Here is a 16,150-nt window from a genome sequence, read left to right as displayed (position 1 = left end):
GATCTATTTTTCAATCATTTAGTAGTATCAACTGTAAGTAACCTTTTACTGTGGACTCGTTATTGCAAGTATTTGTCACATCATGTATGAAAAACGTATTGGCGTGTATCAGTTGAAGGTTCGGGCATGGAAAGGAGTCGTCGGGAAGCAATGACAGTTCAGGCGAGGCTTTATTTTCTGCCTTCAGCACATTTTATATACTCTTCTTTGTGCTTTTCTCAGCTCAATCAATAAACGCAGACTTCTCAATAACAAAATAATCAATAAACGTAAACTTCTAAATAACAAAACACTCGAAGTCGCTCTCTCTCTCCCTTCTGGCGTGTTTGGGTTAGTTTTTGAGGTCTCCCTCCGCCATCACTGTAACAAGAAACAGCTGTTAGAAATGACGCCAACCAGTTTGATGAACCACACCACTCCCTCTCTCCCGCAAACAGACACATGACCACGCCCCCATCCCCCATTGGCATTTACTGTAACTCCACCTCAGGAAATGACATCGGCAGTGTGTAACTGAACAGTTTATACAAATGGCACTCTTGCAAATATATAAAGAGGAACAGAGTACTACAATTTTTTTTATTTTTTTATTAAGCATACTCTCTAACATAACCAAATGAAAGATGCATATAAACATGTTTGCTGTTGTCATCTTAATGATCCATGGTAAGTACACATCGAATGCTGAGTAATTATACAATAATGTGACTACTTTAATGATTGATGTTCAGTTTATTGAATCACAGGTGTTGAAGGTTTGACATTAAACCAACCTCAGAAGGTCTTGGTGAAGCAAACTGGAAAAACAGTGTCCTTCAAATGTGAGGTAAATGGCTTAGGCAATGATAATTATGTCCACTGGTACCAAAAGAAGGATGGTGAAACATTTAAAAGACTACTCTACATCAGTGCATCTGGCAAAGTCAGTGGTGAAGCAAAAGACTTTGTCGGTGAGAAAAATGGAAATTCATATGACATTAAACTTAAAGGAATAAAAGACGAACATGCTGGCGTGTATTACTGTGCATGCTGGGATGGCAGCCACAGTGAGAGAAAGATTTTACATCTGATACATAAACTCGAGAGAGGCTCTTATTCCACCACAGGAAACTACAAAGTCAAAACCAAAATTAAGCTGTTACAAACTACATTTATTGACTCATCTCACAGCTATTCTCTGATGAGAGCAAGCACCAAATAGTGCAGTTTGGTGCAGTAAATAGGACTGCAGATAGCAAAAGAATAAATGAGCAAGTTTAATGTAGCAACTCACCCAAAACATTTAATTCATGTTTCAAAACCAAGTTATTGTGTCCGTAAATTGGCCAGTGCCACCAAAATGAAAAGATTTTTGTCATCGTGTGAGCCGTACTGGTCAAAATGTTTAGATGTTTTTTCACCATGGCAGTCAACCCTGGATATGTTTGTTATATACAAATTTCATTTTTGTTCTTATTTTTGTTGACACTGACTGCTTACTGTACAATACAAGAATGTCAGTTTTGTGTAGCTGAATGCTATTGTGTATCACACTGAGCTTTTCAGATAACGATTTCAACAGTAGGTAAAAGTTTACTGGGACAAGTCAATACTGTACAATACTGTAGTACACAGAAAAATGATATGCACATTTGTTTGTATACAGTAAATTTATTTTTGTAGCAATGTGTTACATGTAAACAGAAAATTCACATTTGTATGTCCATTTTTACACATTTCTTACATGTAAAGTTATATACAGTGAACAGAACATTTAAAAAAAAAAAAAACTGCAACAATGAAAAAACTTGCAGTAGTTCTGTAAATAAATAAATAAATAAACTGTACCTCCTCACAGTACGTAACACTACAAGTTCCCATCTTCTTGGTGGACATCCTGTCGCTCTTGTTGGTCTGGCCAGAGTTTTAGCAGACATCACAAACATTCCATGTCATAGATATTTATGGACTATACATGCAAGTCTGACAGATTTTGATAATTGAATGGATCATTTTGCATGTGATGGCTCACATAATGAAAGAATGTTTAGTAGTTTCGAAAAGTATGACAGTTTCACTGAGAATCAACTCATCAGTTTTGATCAGAAAGCCATGTGCATTTAGTTATTGCGCGAACAAGAAACTAATTGTTCAGAGATTTGAACAGTGGCGGCTGGTCAATAGGGGGCGCTGGGGTGCCACCCCCTTCAAGTTCTCCAGAGAAGAAGGCTACCTAAACATGTTAAACATAAGTTAATTATATACTGCAAAATAATTATGAAATAAAATTATGTAGTCGTACTATGCGCCTGGTAGTCATGTTAGCATTTATTAAAAAATGTTATAAAAAACTGTATTTGGTTCATTTCTGTGCGAGTACATATGCTATACTTCCTGTGTGCAGGGCACCAGCCAAATGAGTGTGTTTGTTGGTCCTTAAACTTTTGGCAAGCAGGTGACCTGTGACTGCTTCAGATTTTCCACTTGACGCAGCTCTCTGTGCCCCAGACACTCCCACTTTTGTTGGTAGCGTACCCTTTCACAAGGCGTTCACCTGAAGAAAAAAGCTTGGACTGGATCGACCCGATTTACAAATTCAGAAGCAGTCAAGTGATCGAGGACGAGCTTACACCCCGGGTTTCTCCAGCTCTTGTTATGGCAAACTGAGTTGGCTAGCTGGATGCGGTGTAAATAATGCCTTTTATTGTTATCCCTGTTTGCTATTTCAAAGTCCTAGCACCAAAGCGTTGTGGACAACAACAGGGTACGAGACTTAAAACATCTATCTGAAAAATGCTATAGATGTTATAACAGGCCATTAAAATGTCTTAATAGACATTAAATTGATTTAGCAAAAATTAAAGATTTTACATTAAAAAGTCTTAAATTTGATGCACTGCACTGGCATTAAGTATTTTCCTTTGAGTTTTCAAAATATACATTCCAACTGATAATTTGATTGATTTACATTTAATTCAGTTCTTTAAATGTAATTATTTTCCTAAGGTTTCATATATTGTTGGTGCTTTTAAATGGGTTAAATATTGCTTTGAGTGTGTTTGGTGGTGTTCACACTTTATTACTGATAAACCCACATTAAACGCAAATTCACCGATTAGTGGTACCTTATTACATGCTTTAACAGTTGAATTTAATTTTTTTTAGCTAAGCAGTGATGATACATGGTTATATCACCTGTCAAATGGCTATTTAACAAATACATTCAGTCCTGCAATGCTGACGGTATGATTTTCAGTTTGTTTCTTTGCGTCCCCCCCAAAAAAAATGTTTTTAGCACCAGCCACCACTGGATTTCAACTTATGTTTTTGAAAAAAAATTATTCTCCTTTGAGAATTGAGCCAAAGTGATTGAGAAAAACTGTAATAAGAGGATGTGTTTCAGCCTTCTTCCCCTAAGTAAAGACTCTGAGAACCAGGTACCTTGTACTTTTGGAGACTCCAGGTATGTGTAACGTTTGGGCCGGCTGAAGAGATGATGAAGACAAGATGATGAAGTGTAGAACCCCAAGTGCAGTTTATTTACACATGCAATAAATCCAAAAAAACATGAATCCAAAGAAAAACAAAACAGAATATAAACCAGAACATAAACTAGCCTAGATTATGACTTCACTATCATGTTACAAACAACAATACTCAACAAAGAACTATAGCAAACATGAGGGCTTACATACAAGGACATGGGCAAATGCATGACAATGACAACCAATAACAAGACTAAACTAATAACAAGATAACAATACTACTTAACATGAACCAATGAAAAGACAAGAATGATAAGTTAACAAGACAATAAACCAAATAGAACAAGACACATGAGCATGAGGGAAACCATGAGGGACATCACATGACTAGACAAGGAAGTGAACTAATTTCAAAATAAAAGACCTGAAAACATGAATCTAAGCATGAAACAAGATACAACACACAAATATGTTACATATCCCCCCTCTACGGGTGGCTCCCAACGGCCAAATACAAAAAGAAAAAGTTCATGAGGGAGCTAGGTAGGGGAGAACTAGGTGGCGCTGCAGGCCACAAGGGATCTGGCGGACGGCCAGTAAAACATGGCAGACCAGGCATGACTACAAAAGGCCATGGCAGAGCAGATGAAGGGCCCAGAGACCGGTGTGGACCAGGAGACCAGGGCAGAGCCAGTGGTCAGAGAAGTGGCTCCAGGAAGGGAGCAGGGTCCGGCGGTTTGTGTGGCGGCTCCAGGAAGGGTGCAGGGTCCAGTGGAGTCTCAGGAGGTGGAGCCACAGGGTATGGAGCAGTATGCGGTACAGGAAGTGGAGCGGACTGAGCCGCAGGAGGTGGAGGCTCAGGGGGCGGAGCCGCAGGAGGCGGAGGCTCAGGGGGCAAATGCTCAGAGGTTAAGTCAACATGGGACTCAAAGTGTTCAGGGTTCAGAGCAGCTGGGGACTCGAGGAGCAAGGCACTATGGAACTCAGAGGGCTCTGAGGCCAGGGAAGCTAAGGATTCAAGGGGCAGAGCTGTGGGAGGCTCGAGGGGTGGAGCAGTGGAAGACAGAATTTCAGGGCGGAGCCGTGGAAGACAGAATCTCAGGGAGGAGCCGTGGAAGACAGAATCTCAGGGAACTGGACAGGCTCAGGGAAACTGGAAAGGCTTGTCGACAGCCTCAGGGAACTGGACAGGCTCGTCAACGACCATAGTGGTTGAGAGCACATGCAGTGACAAGGAAACAACCTCCTTGGCAGTGGGCACTGGCAGTGACAGGGTAACGACCTCGGAGGTCGTGAGTGCAGGCAGTGACAGGGGAATGGCCTCCGTGGCCGTGAGCGCAGGCAGCAACTGAGGAATGGCTTCAGTGGCCATGGGCGCTGGCAGTGACTGGGGAATGACCTCCGTGGCCGTGAGCACTGGCAAAGACTTGAGAATGACCTCTGTGACCGTGAGTGCTGGCAGCGACTGGGGAGCAGGAGCCCTTCTCCTCCTCCTCTTCTGGACAGCCGGGAGCACTGCTGTGGGAACGGTCTCCGTGACCAAGGATGCTGGCTCTGGGACGGACGAGGCTTCAGGTGCTAGCTCTGGGAAGGACGAGACTTCAGGCGCTGGGATGGCAGAGGCTTCAGGAACTGGCTCGTTGACCAAGGCAGGTGTGGGTGCTGGCTCGGAGATTTCAGCCACTGTAGAAGAGTTGATTTTCTTGTCAGCCACTTCCACAGTAAACAGCGAACCACTGAGGCAAAGGGCATAGTTGATGTATTGTTCCAGAGTCCAAGGAATTTTGCCTCTGGGCATCAGGGAACACAGACTCATTTAAACCACAGCAAAAGAAGTCTTTGAGGGCAATGACATTAAAATTCATACAGTAACAAAGTCCACAAAATTCCAAAACATAATCCTCAAGGGGACAATTCCCCTGACGTAGGTGCACGAGTTTGACTGCTGGGTTCATAACTGTGGGTCAATTATTCTGTAATGTTTGGGCAGGATGAAGACAAGACAATGAAGTGTAGAACCCAAGTGCAGTTTATTTACAAGTGCAATGAATCCAAAGAAAAACAATGACTTGATAAACAGCAATACTCGACAAAGGACTATAGCAAACAAGATGGCTTAAATACAAGGACATGGGCAAACACATGACAATGACCACCCATAATGACTAAACTAATAACAAGATAACAAGACTACTAAAACATAAACCAATGAAAAGACAAGACTAATAACAAGTTAATAAGACAATAAACCAATGAGAACAAGACACATGAACATGAGGGAAACAGGATATCACATGACTAGATAAGGAAGTAAACTAATTTAAAAATAAAAGACCTGAAAACATGAACATGAATCTAAACATGAAACAAATGTTACAGTTTTGCAAATTAGTGGTGTTGGAAACTAAAGGTTTGGTGGTTTTACATTTATATATTTTGTAGTTAATTTGTGCTTTTCCTTCTCAACCCCCTTTTTGTGTCTTTTTGGCCAGTTTTACATGTAGTAAGGAAGTTGCCTAATAATTATGAACATCTGAATACAGGGTGTTAGTGATTTAAGCCACAACCTCCCTCATCAAGAATTTAATGGCACTTGAAAATAATTCTACTTGGTAACTATTCAGGTTAATATGGTAATGAATTGGGGGGAAAATACGCTTGGAAATAATACATGATAAAAGTACTGACTTATGCACACACTGTAGTCTGTTAACTATCCTGAACACCCCACAAGTTCTTTCCAGACTAATAGCAATTGAAAAAGGTGGAGGAAGAATATATCAAGTACAAAGAACAGCTCGGTCTGATAAAATTTGTACTTCATAAATACAGAGATGCCTATAGGCTTCATGGAAGTCAGCAGGATGAAGAATGCTGAAGAATGCTCTGAATTAATTGGTTTGACTCAAATCAGAAATATTGTTTGACATGTCTGAATAACCCTGACTACATTAAGTTACATAACCAAAACTAATTTTAAGGGATAGATAGATCAGATAGAAACAGTTCCTTAATGTAACAATTGCGGAATACCACTTTTTACATTGTAGCATCAGGATTGGAAACTCAGTAATCATGCAACTTCCTGTTAGTTGCTCATTAAAATTAATTCCACCCTTGTTTAAGAGAAAAGCCATAACCTCTCTAGACTCTCTCTGCCACTATGAGTGTTCTTCTGAAGTTATCAGCATTTTTACTGTTTATTCATCTGATATGCAAAGGTAAGTCTTTTAATAGGGTCACATTACTTGTTATTATACTCTTTTTAAACCACACACAAAAAAATTATGATTAATCTAACCTTATATTTAACCATACCATCTCTATGAAATTTGACTTGTCAGTTATTACTTTTTGCAGTGTTTGGAGATGGGGAGCTGCAACAGAAACTCTCAATGACCAAATCAGAGGAAAAGTTGGCCATTATAGACTGTCATTTTCCTTCAGACTGCATGGGTTTCATCCACTGGTATCAACAAAAAGAGGGAGAACCCTTAAAAAGAATTCTGTATACTGGCATATCTCATGGATCCACAAACAGTGATCCTGGTTTTGAGTCCATAAAATCAGAAAAGAAATCATCAAATCACATTGTTTTAAAAATCCCCAAGCTGAAAAAAGAACATTCAGCAATTTATTACTGTGCTTGCTGGGTTGAAGGCAGCACAGTAATAATATATACTGAAGCCTTTCACATGAACTCTGGCTTCCTGTCTTCATCTAAGACCACAACTATTTCTCTGAAGTTTATGTCAAAATGTAGGATGACAATGTCAAAAAATGTGCTGTTGGATCAAGCAGTAAAAAAAAAAAAAAGAAGAAGAAGAAGAACAAGAAGTACAAGAACAAGAAGTGTCAGCATCCTGACACTTCTGTTGGTATTGTTTCTGGTGTTTGTGGCTGGATCCAGTTTTGTCTCATGTTGTGTGTGTTCATGGCTTTGTTGTTGTTGTTTTTTTTCATTGCCATGTGCTCCCGTGTCAGTTTTGTCTTGATTGATAACCCAGCCCCCTCATTTGCCTTGTTATTAACTCATCTGTTCCACTTGCCTTCCCTCATTACCCTCCTTGTTTGCTTCCCTATTTATTCTACCTTTGTGCTCTGTCATGTGCCAGTTTGTTGTGGATGTTTTCTCTCTTATGTTGATGGTTTGCTGTTGTTTCTGTTAGTGTCTCTAGTTGGATTGATCTGTTGGTTCCTGCTCTGGTGCCTGCCCTACCTGTTGGTCTCAATCACCTGACCAGACCTCCTCCCCACTATTATCTCCTGCCAGCCTGCTCTTGTCTGCCTCGATGAGTCCCCCAGCCCCTGGTCGCTGGGAAGGCTGGGGAGTCTTAGCTTCTGGGAATTCGTGGGAAAGTGGGAAACCCACTTCTAGAGGCAGCCTCCTCCCATGTTGACAAACAACCCCACCACCCTTAGCTAGACAAATCCTTAGACCTCCAATGATCCTTAAGCGGAGAAGGAGGAAGAAAATTCTTGCATATATTTTTTAGTATTCCAATTTGTTTATTATTTTGCTTACACTTCTGCCTGGTCCTGCCCCCTGACTGCTTTGATGCATACACTAAATAAAATCTAAGAGCATCATAGAGAATATATTTTCTTCCTTACAAATTACAGTATTTACAGTAATTTACAGTAAATTAGCTTTTCTCTTTTTCTGGAAAACCTGTTTTGCAGAGTAACTAATTAATTTAATGCTATTGACAGACAGACAAATAAATAGATAGATAGAAGCTATAGAATAAATAATAATAATTAAAAAAAACAATATCACATCCGTATCATGAACCACAATACAAACTCATATTAGCATGATGGCAGGAGTCAACAACATTGTAACCTCCCATTTGTTACCCATATAGAAATTAAGTCAACCCATATCCCAAAGAAATCAGATCTCCACACTCTGTGCCACCATGAGTCTTCCACTGCTGTTATTCAGTTTGTTCCTTATTTACCTTATATGCAGAGGACAGTCTTTACATTTGTAGCCATATCACCCATTTATCACCCCATCTATGTTGGACATTACAGTATGTCCTTAAGTTCTATCATACTGGCCTTGATTAGGTAGCTTAACATGCCATTTGTTGATTTTGCAGTGGATGGAGACGTGGAGCTGCAAAAGAAAATCTCACTGACCAAATCAATGGGAAAAATAGCCATCACAGACTGCCATTTCCCAAGAGAGTGTGATTATTACATTCACTGGTATCAGAAAAAATAAGGAGAAACCTTCAGGAGAATTCTGTATTAAAAAATTAATGATGGAATCACACAAAATGAATCTGGGGATGACTCCTTTAAATCAGAAAAGACAACATCTTATAATTTTGCTTTAAAAAACAACCATCTGAACAAGCAACATTCAGCAACATATTACTGTGCTTGCTGGATATTGCTCAACACAGCATGAATATAAACTGACGCCCTACACAAAAACCTTCTCTCCCTCAACCTGACAAACACAACTCTTTTTCTAGAGGCCCCTATGCTCTCTAGGCCAAGAGCAGGAAAAGGGCAAAGAGATGTAGAGATCATTGATCAAGGATCATTGACAATAACAAAACCGCTTTGATCTGATTTCAAAGTACATTAATAATAACACAAAGAAAACAAGTACCTTGGATTCAGAATTGACCCTTCCCAAGTGATTTAGTTGCCTCTGAACTTTAAAAGCAATGAAAAGTACTTTTGAAAAAAATATGTTTATAATCATGTACAGTGTATGCTTACATGAGAACCTGTCATATCAGTAGACTATAAAAGATGTTTTATTTTAACTGGAGCAGGGCACTCAATGGGGTCAGATATATCAAGATTACATACAGTATACCAGCCAAATACTACTTTCTTTTTCTCAGGTACCCCCTGTTATAAATAACTGTCACATAATAAATTAATCATCATGGCTGACTCTCAATGTGCATTTCTACATTGACAACAGAAAGCATTTGCTTTTGCATGATGCTACATCCACGCCACTAATGTCAGTAAAAGTCTAAGACAACTTCCATCTAAATACATCTTTAAGTTTGATAAAAATCAAGAGAACACGGACACAGACATAAATTATTCAGTAGGAATAATTGGAATTCAAACAAAATTGGCTTTAACAGTTCTCATTGATGGCTTTGAAATCTGAAAATCAGAGAAGTTTGATTGTGTTTTAAAACAGACTGATCAACCAGTCCAGAACCAGAAACAACACTCCTTTTGAATATTTTATTGTAAAGAGATTATAGTTTACAACAATACAGTCTAGAATTTGCTTTATTCTCTGTTGTATATAGCCTATTGCTTTACTATCTATTGGCCCCGAGACCTAATGATATTTATGGTAACACTTCACAATAAGGTTGTATTCATTAACATTAGTTAACATGAATTAACAATTAACAAAGCATTTATTCATCTTGCTTAATACTAGAAAATTATGAACTCTCATGTATACATTAGTATAGATGCTATGTGTATACACAAAATAAATAAATTAAAAGTTGTAATGTTAACATTAGAAAAGGCATTATGAACTAACGTAAACTAACAATAAACAATTGGATTTTTTAAAAATCAACATTAACCAAAATTTGCTATGAATTTTATCAACAGGCCTCCATTTAATCCTTTGGAATTGAAACCATGGCCTAGGCATTGCCACCACCACCATGCACTACCAGTTGAGCTACAGGAACTCCTAGCTTTTAAAATCTCATGGCTTTTTGTTGTTGTTGTGGAGTAGCTCTGTACAGAAGCTGAAGGTAATCAACAAAGTTGCCAAAAGTCTCACGAAAGTTGCTTGCAACATTTACACTGTGTTTATTTTGTTTATTTCTGGCTCTGGAGTCCCACAGAAATCCCAAACCTACACCTACCCCTAAACCTAACCTTAACCCTAACCTGAGTAACAGCGAGACTTTGGCTGCTGCAGGGTTATCTTCTAGACACAGCCGAAAACACAGGCACATTTGTTTAGGTTAACATTTTCCTGTGTAATACAAGGACAGAAAACTTAACAGCATTGCAACCTCCCGTTAGTTGTACATAAAAATCAATGCCACTCACATCCCACACAAAAAACAGTTTTTCTGCCACCATGAATGTTCTGCTGAAGTTATCTTTGTCATTGCTAATTAATATTTTGTGTAGAGGTAAGTTTTTTTATTTTTTGCTATTTTTTTTTTCTTCTGTTATCAAAAAAGTTTTTCTTCCTGCACAAATTGATAGCCATCACATTCATATATTGTCAAATTATTAGGCTTTAATGTACCCTCTTTATAAAAAGTTAATTACAAGTGATGCTCTAGTATTTTGCAGTGGACGGAGAGAAATTTAAACAAAAAATCTCAGTGACCAAATCGGTGGAAAAGTTGGCCCTCACTGACTGCTGGAGCTACATCCACTAGTATCAGTAAAAAAAGGGAGAAACTTTAAATTCTGTACTCAAAACTCAGTGATGGAACAATACAGAATGATGCTGGTTCTGAGTCCTTTAAATCAGAAAAGAAAGAATCAAATTATTTTGTTTTGAGAATAACCAGTCTGAAAAAAGAGCATTCAGCAGTATATTTCTATGCATGCTGGGTCTCACTCGGCACAGTAAATATAAATATGTAAGTCTTGCACAAAAACTTATGGGTTTATGCAATGATCAGAAACCACAACTCTTCCTACAAAGCTCATATCAAAATGTATTATAATAATGTCAAGATGCAGTTGGATGATGTTGAAAGAAGCACAAAACAAGTCAAAATGTGTTTTTGATAATGTTTAATTTGGTAGGTAGGAGTCATTAGACTTCTGTCTGCTGCAGTTAAATGTATATAAAGGCTCTGCTGATGAAAAATATTAATCAGTGAACCTCTAAAAAATGTAAAGCTAATAGGGCAATTCTCTCGAAACCTGTGCTGGTCCTATTTTACTCCAAAATCAAAAGAAACAAATAAGAATGTATATTTTGCATATAGAAAATTAAGCCTATTTTAGGGCTTTTGAGATTTAGTTTTAGACAGTTGCACCCATTTTTTTTTTTTTTTTTTATATCATTTTACAACAGCATCTGTGATACTGTAATATATTTATAAAAACAACTGTGTTGTGGGGATGACAAATATCATTGAAAACAATTGGAATAGTAAAAGTAAAATGTCTGGATGTGTTGAGAATTAGGAAGTTAAATGTGCTTAAGTGTCCTGAAAATAATGTCACAAAGCAAAAACATCTTCATAGTCCTAAATGTAGGCTTCAGTTTCTTTATTAAAAATATAATTTCTAATTTATTTATTTTTTATTGATTTTAGGTTAAATATGACCAGGACATTTTCTCGACAGGTTTTCGTGAAAATCACCCAATAACAGCAGAACAAGATACAACATCTCAGCCAAAAAAAAAAAAAAAAAAAAAAAAACAGCCTTAATTAGTTACTTTACTACAATGAGTTTGCAAACCACTGTCCCGTGTTAAAAAAAAAAAAAAAACAACACATTTGAATGTTTAAAAAGTGTTGCTCATTGATAGTGGTGAAAGGCAAAATAGTACTGATTCCAGTTATGAGAAATAGGATTTTTCGAATGTGATTCCATTCTAAGTCTCCAAACTGAGTCTCCAACGCATTGCTGTGCTGGCAGGATTAGGGAGAAAAATGTTAACAAAAATATCAATAGATTGCAGTTGTTCATATATTAACCCCCTCTTCAAAAGGCACAATAATTTACTCAGTGGATAAGATTTACAGTGTCTCTGCAATTCAAGCATTGAAAATAAATCAATGAAGCCCCTAAACTGGTAACAGTGTGATAATATTTTGTACATAAAAAGAAACTGCTAGATCAGTTCATTTGTGAAGAAAATGTCTTGAGTCAGGATCAACTCTGTGGTAAAATACATATTTACCATAAAATGTTTCTTTTACAGGGCAAATACAGCAGTGTTATTCGACCACAGAGTGCACAAGGCAACTGAGTCCAGCAATTCAGTATTGTAGGTTACAGTAGCAAGCCTTCAGTTTGTGATCAAGACTTTTTGTATATTTTATTGCAAGTATATGGCACTTTCATACTGAAGCACTGTACAAAGCTTAACGTCAGTGGTAATTAACATAGCACAGAGAAGACCTGTGTCCCATCTGTATCATGAACCACAATATACAGTATATTTAGATTAGCATGAGGGCCGGAAACTTAATAGCATTGCAACCTCCCATGTGTTACTCTCAGAAATCAGTTTCATTCTTGAATCACAACAGGAGCTCTCCAGACTCTCTCGGCCACTATGGGTCTTTCATGGCAGTTATCCTTTTTATTGCTTATTTCTCTTTTATGCAGAGGTAAGTCTTTAATTTTGAAAACATACAGTTATGTTATGACAAAAATATATATTTTATGGAGATAATATCTCTATGAAAAAGTAGTTAAATGTGCCAATTGTTGCTTTTTTGCAGTGGATGGAGACAAGGAGCTACAACAGAAATTGTCACTGACCAAATCTGTGGACAAATCCGTTGTTATAGAGTGCCACTTTCCTACAGATTGCTTGAATTACATCCACTGGAATCAACAAAAAGAGGGTGAACGCTTAAAGAGAATTCTGTATGCATCAATCAGTGATGGAACACCATTCCCTGATACTGGTTTTGATTCCTTTAAAATACATAAAGTGTAGTAAAATATGGCTTTGAAAATACTCGAACTGAAAAAAGAACAGTCAGCAACCTGTTACTGTGCTTGCTGGGTGACAGGCCGCACAATAATTATAAATACTGAAACACTGTACAAAAGCCTTAATCAGAAACCACAACCCTTCCTGTGAAGCTGATATCAAAATTTCTGACAAGAAATCAACTATTGCAGCCCCTACTGGCAACAGTGTGATAATACAGTGTGCATATCTTAGATGTTGTTAGATCTGTTCACTACAGAGGTAAATTTAAAGCAATTATAACACTTCAGTTATCAAAATCAATGTTGGATTTTTGTTGAATCACATGTTGACATGTTGAATCCTTTATTATGCAATTTTCAAAAAGTCTGCAAGGATATTCTACAACAGTGGACTTAAGGCAACTACAGAATCTTTTCTGCACTATAGGTGCATCTTTTTGTTCAAGAACGAATAACTGTGGGAAACAAGAAAGTCTTCGGCTCGGGCACAAGACTTTACGTGACAAGTAAGTAAAAGCTTGCATTATCAGGGTTAGCCAAGCCATTTTTAAGCATTTTAAACTTTGTGGCATACAAATTATTTCTATAATTCAGCTGACAATAGAGAGAATACATTTGAACCCAGCATTCCAGCCTCTGTAATTACTGTAAACCTGGAGGTCTTAACATAAGACAGATAGGACATTATATTGAAATGGTGTAAAATATCAGTCAAATTGCTCTTTTTAACTGTATATCAGGCTAGTAGGTGTGAAGAAGTATTTGTAATAGACTTAATCTGAGTGTACAACTGGATCAAAAGATTTGGATCTGGAACACGGCTGATAGTAACCGGTAGGAAAGAGTGTCAGTACTATTAAAACTGAAGCAATGACCCTTTATTTGCTCAATTCTAAACAAATGTGTTAATGTAGAATGTAGTTATGTACTTCTTGTTACATGCTTCTAGTTTGTTGAAGTTATGTTCAGCATGTGTTTCTCTCTGTAGAACCAGGCAAAGACAAGGCTGTGGCACCAGAAGTGTCAGTGTACCCATTGTCCGTAGCACAACCAAATGGCAAAAGCACAATGTTATGTCAAGCCACGAAGATGTTTCCTGACTTGGTGAAATTCTCATGGGAAATGAAGGGCAAGACAGGAGGAGACTGGACTGAAGTGGAGAAGGAAAATGTTGTGGAGCAGAGGAATGAACGGCCAACGATTGTCGTGACAAGTATGGTGATCGTAGATAAAAATACAGCCAAAAACAACCATTACCGATGCACTGTTACCCACGAGGGAACCAACAAAATTATTGAACTAAGAAAAGGTAATTTGAATTTCATGTTTCAGGTTCCTTTGATTTGTATTTTTTGTTATAAATTGCTGTACAAGATGCAGAGAGCTGTTGTTTTTAAATTTTTTCTTTCATTTCCTTTCTGTTGCTTCTAAGGCTGTGCTTGATTATGTATTTTGTTAGCAATCTAAAAGTTATTTTATAAAGGAAAATATTAAATGATTTAAATTATCTATCTATCTATCTATCTATCTGTATATATATATATAGAGTAATTTTTGTAACTGTACAATTATATTTTAGAAGAGCCAGCAGTGAATACCAATGTTGACACTGGCATCCCGGCAACATGTCCACCCCCAACAGGTGAATAAAGCAATAATTAAGAAATTAATACATTTTGGATTTATATCTACTTATCAACATTTCAATTAATGTACTGCCATTTTCATTTAAGCTAGTTAGATTTTTTTTTTCTTCTCATTATTGTGAAGTCATATGACACATTTCACTGACAAACTTAATAATTGTATTCACACTTCACCAAAAGAGAAATAAAAAGTTCTTTAATTTAACAGTATATAGGGCTTTTCTGGATTCTTCCACTCAATGTGCTTTATAGCCTGACCTTATATGACAAACATTAATAAATACAAAATGCATGAAAATGATTAACATAAATATACTTTATCAAAGCATTCACATGTGGCTTTTTTTCTATTACAGATACTTTGGATCAAACACCTAGTCTGTACCTGTTTGTTTATGCGTATGGTGTAACGCTCATGAAGAACGGAGTTTATTTTTGTGCTGTCTCTATCATTCTATTGAAGAGAAAAGCTGGAAAGAAGGATGCAAGCTCTTAGCGGCTAAATGCATAAGATCAACATGAAGCAAACATAAGGTTTAAAATGTCCAGTATATTTCTTTGATTTCTTAAAAAAATTAAAAAATAAAAAACAAGATGCTCATGTCATCACTCCATGTCAGGAATTTATTCTCAAATGTATTTCTTCTAAATATATTTGTTTTAGATTTGTTTTATTAATGCTTCTAAAAAAATATGAATTGCTTGATTGTATTTTGATTGTCTTTTTAAAGCTTATAAACAGCAATGCACAACTGTCCTTTTTCTGCGTCTTTAAAATATATGCAATATTTTGATTTAAAAAAAAAAAATGTACTGTGTATTTTTGCTATCAGGTTTTTTTATGTGTTCTCTGAATTTGTTGAATAAAATCTGACAAAATCCTGGAATATTTCATTTTATCCACACAGCATGAAATGTAAAATGTCATTTTAAAATAAAACAGTTGTCAAATTAATCTTATACTTATGTATTTTTATGTTTTGTTGAACAATGAAACTTGTTTTGAAAAGTTGTATATGTTATCTTCAAATCAAAAGTTATAAATTACTTAGACATTAATGTAACACATTAATGCAATAGTTAACATGAATTAACAATGAGCATTACTTTTACAACATTTATTAATAATGGTTAATGGTTTATTTTTTTTAGGTGTATACGTTAATGTATTATGAACTAACATTAATAAACAATAAACAATTGTTTTTTGATACATTTAAAATTAACCAAGATAATTGCTGTAATAAAATGATTGTTCATTGTTAGTTCATGATAACTAATGCATTAATTAATGTTAACAAATTGAACTTTATTGTTAACTGTTACCAACGATAATTTGGAAATAATGTATTACATTATTATAGCACTATATTA

The 16,150-nt window shown here is 36.6% G+C and overlaps 1 protein-coding gene across 2 annotated transcripts; it reads left to right on the top strand.

Annotated features, from left to right (window-relative positions):
- Positions 1–479: 479 nt before the first annotated feature.
- LOC127440615 (immunoglobulin lambda-1 light chain-like) lies at positions 480–15,847 on the top strand. 2 transcript variants are annotated; one of them, XM_051697300.1, is made up of 6 exons: positions 480–666; positions 747–1,042; positions 13,594–13,636; positions 14,119–14,439; positions 14,713–14,772; positions 15,133–15,847. In XM_051697300.1, exons 1-6 carry the CDS (start codon positions 624–626, stop codon positions 15,270–15,272), a joined length of 903 nt encoding a protein of 300 aa, XP_051553260.1. In that variant the 5' UTR covers positions 480–623; the 3' UTR covers positions 15,273–15,847. The 2 variants fall into 2 exon arrangements, with proteins under 2 accessions (XP_051553260.1, XP_051553259.1); XM_051697299.1 differs by having other exon boundaries at positions 490–666; positions 14,710–14,772; positions 15,133–15,827.
- Positions 15,848–16,150: the final 303 nt, after the last annotated feature.

This window comes from Myxocyprinus asiaticus, chromosome 5, assembly GCF_019703515.2.
Source record: "Myxocyprinus asiaticus isolate MX2 ecotype Aquarium Trade chromosome 5, UBuf_Myxa_2, whole genome shotgun sequence".
In the NCBI taxonomy this organism is placed as follows: domain Eukaryota; kingdom Metazoa; phylum Chordata; class Actinopteri; order Cypriniformes; family Catostomidae; genus Myxocyprinus; species Myxocyprinus asiaticus.
Note: the sequence above shows the minus strand (reverse complement) of the source record. Positions and strands in the feature narration are given on the sequence as shown.

Excerpts from the sequence above, each read along its gene's own strand:
- LOC127440615 (XM_051697299.1), top strand. The coding sequence starts at position 624 with ATGCATATAAACATGTTTGCTGTTGTCATCTTAATGATCCATG. Across the intron at positions 13,637-14,118 it reads CACAAGACTTTACGTGACAA|AACCAGGCAAAGACAAGGCT; the intron begins GTAAGTAAAAGC and ends TTCTCTCTGTAG. Across the intron at positions 14,440-14,709 it reads AATTATTGAACTAAGAAAAG|AAGAGCCAGCAGTGAATACC; the intron begins GTAATTTGAATT and ends ATTATATTTTAG.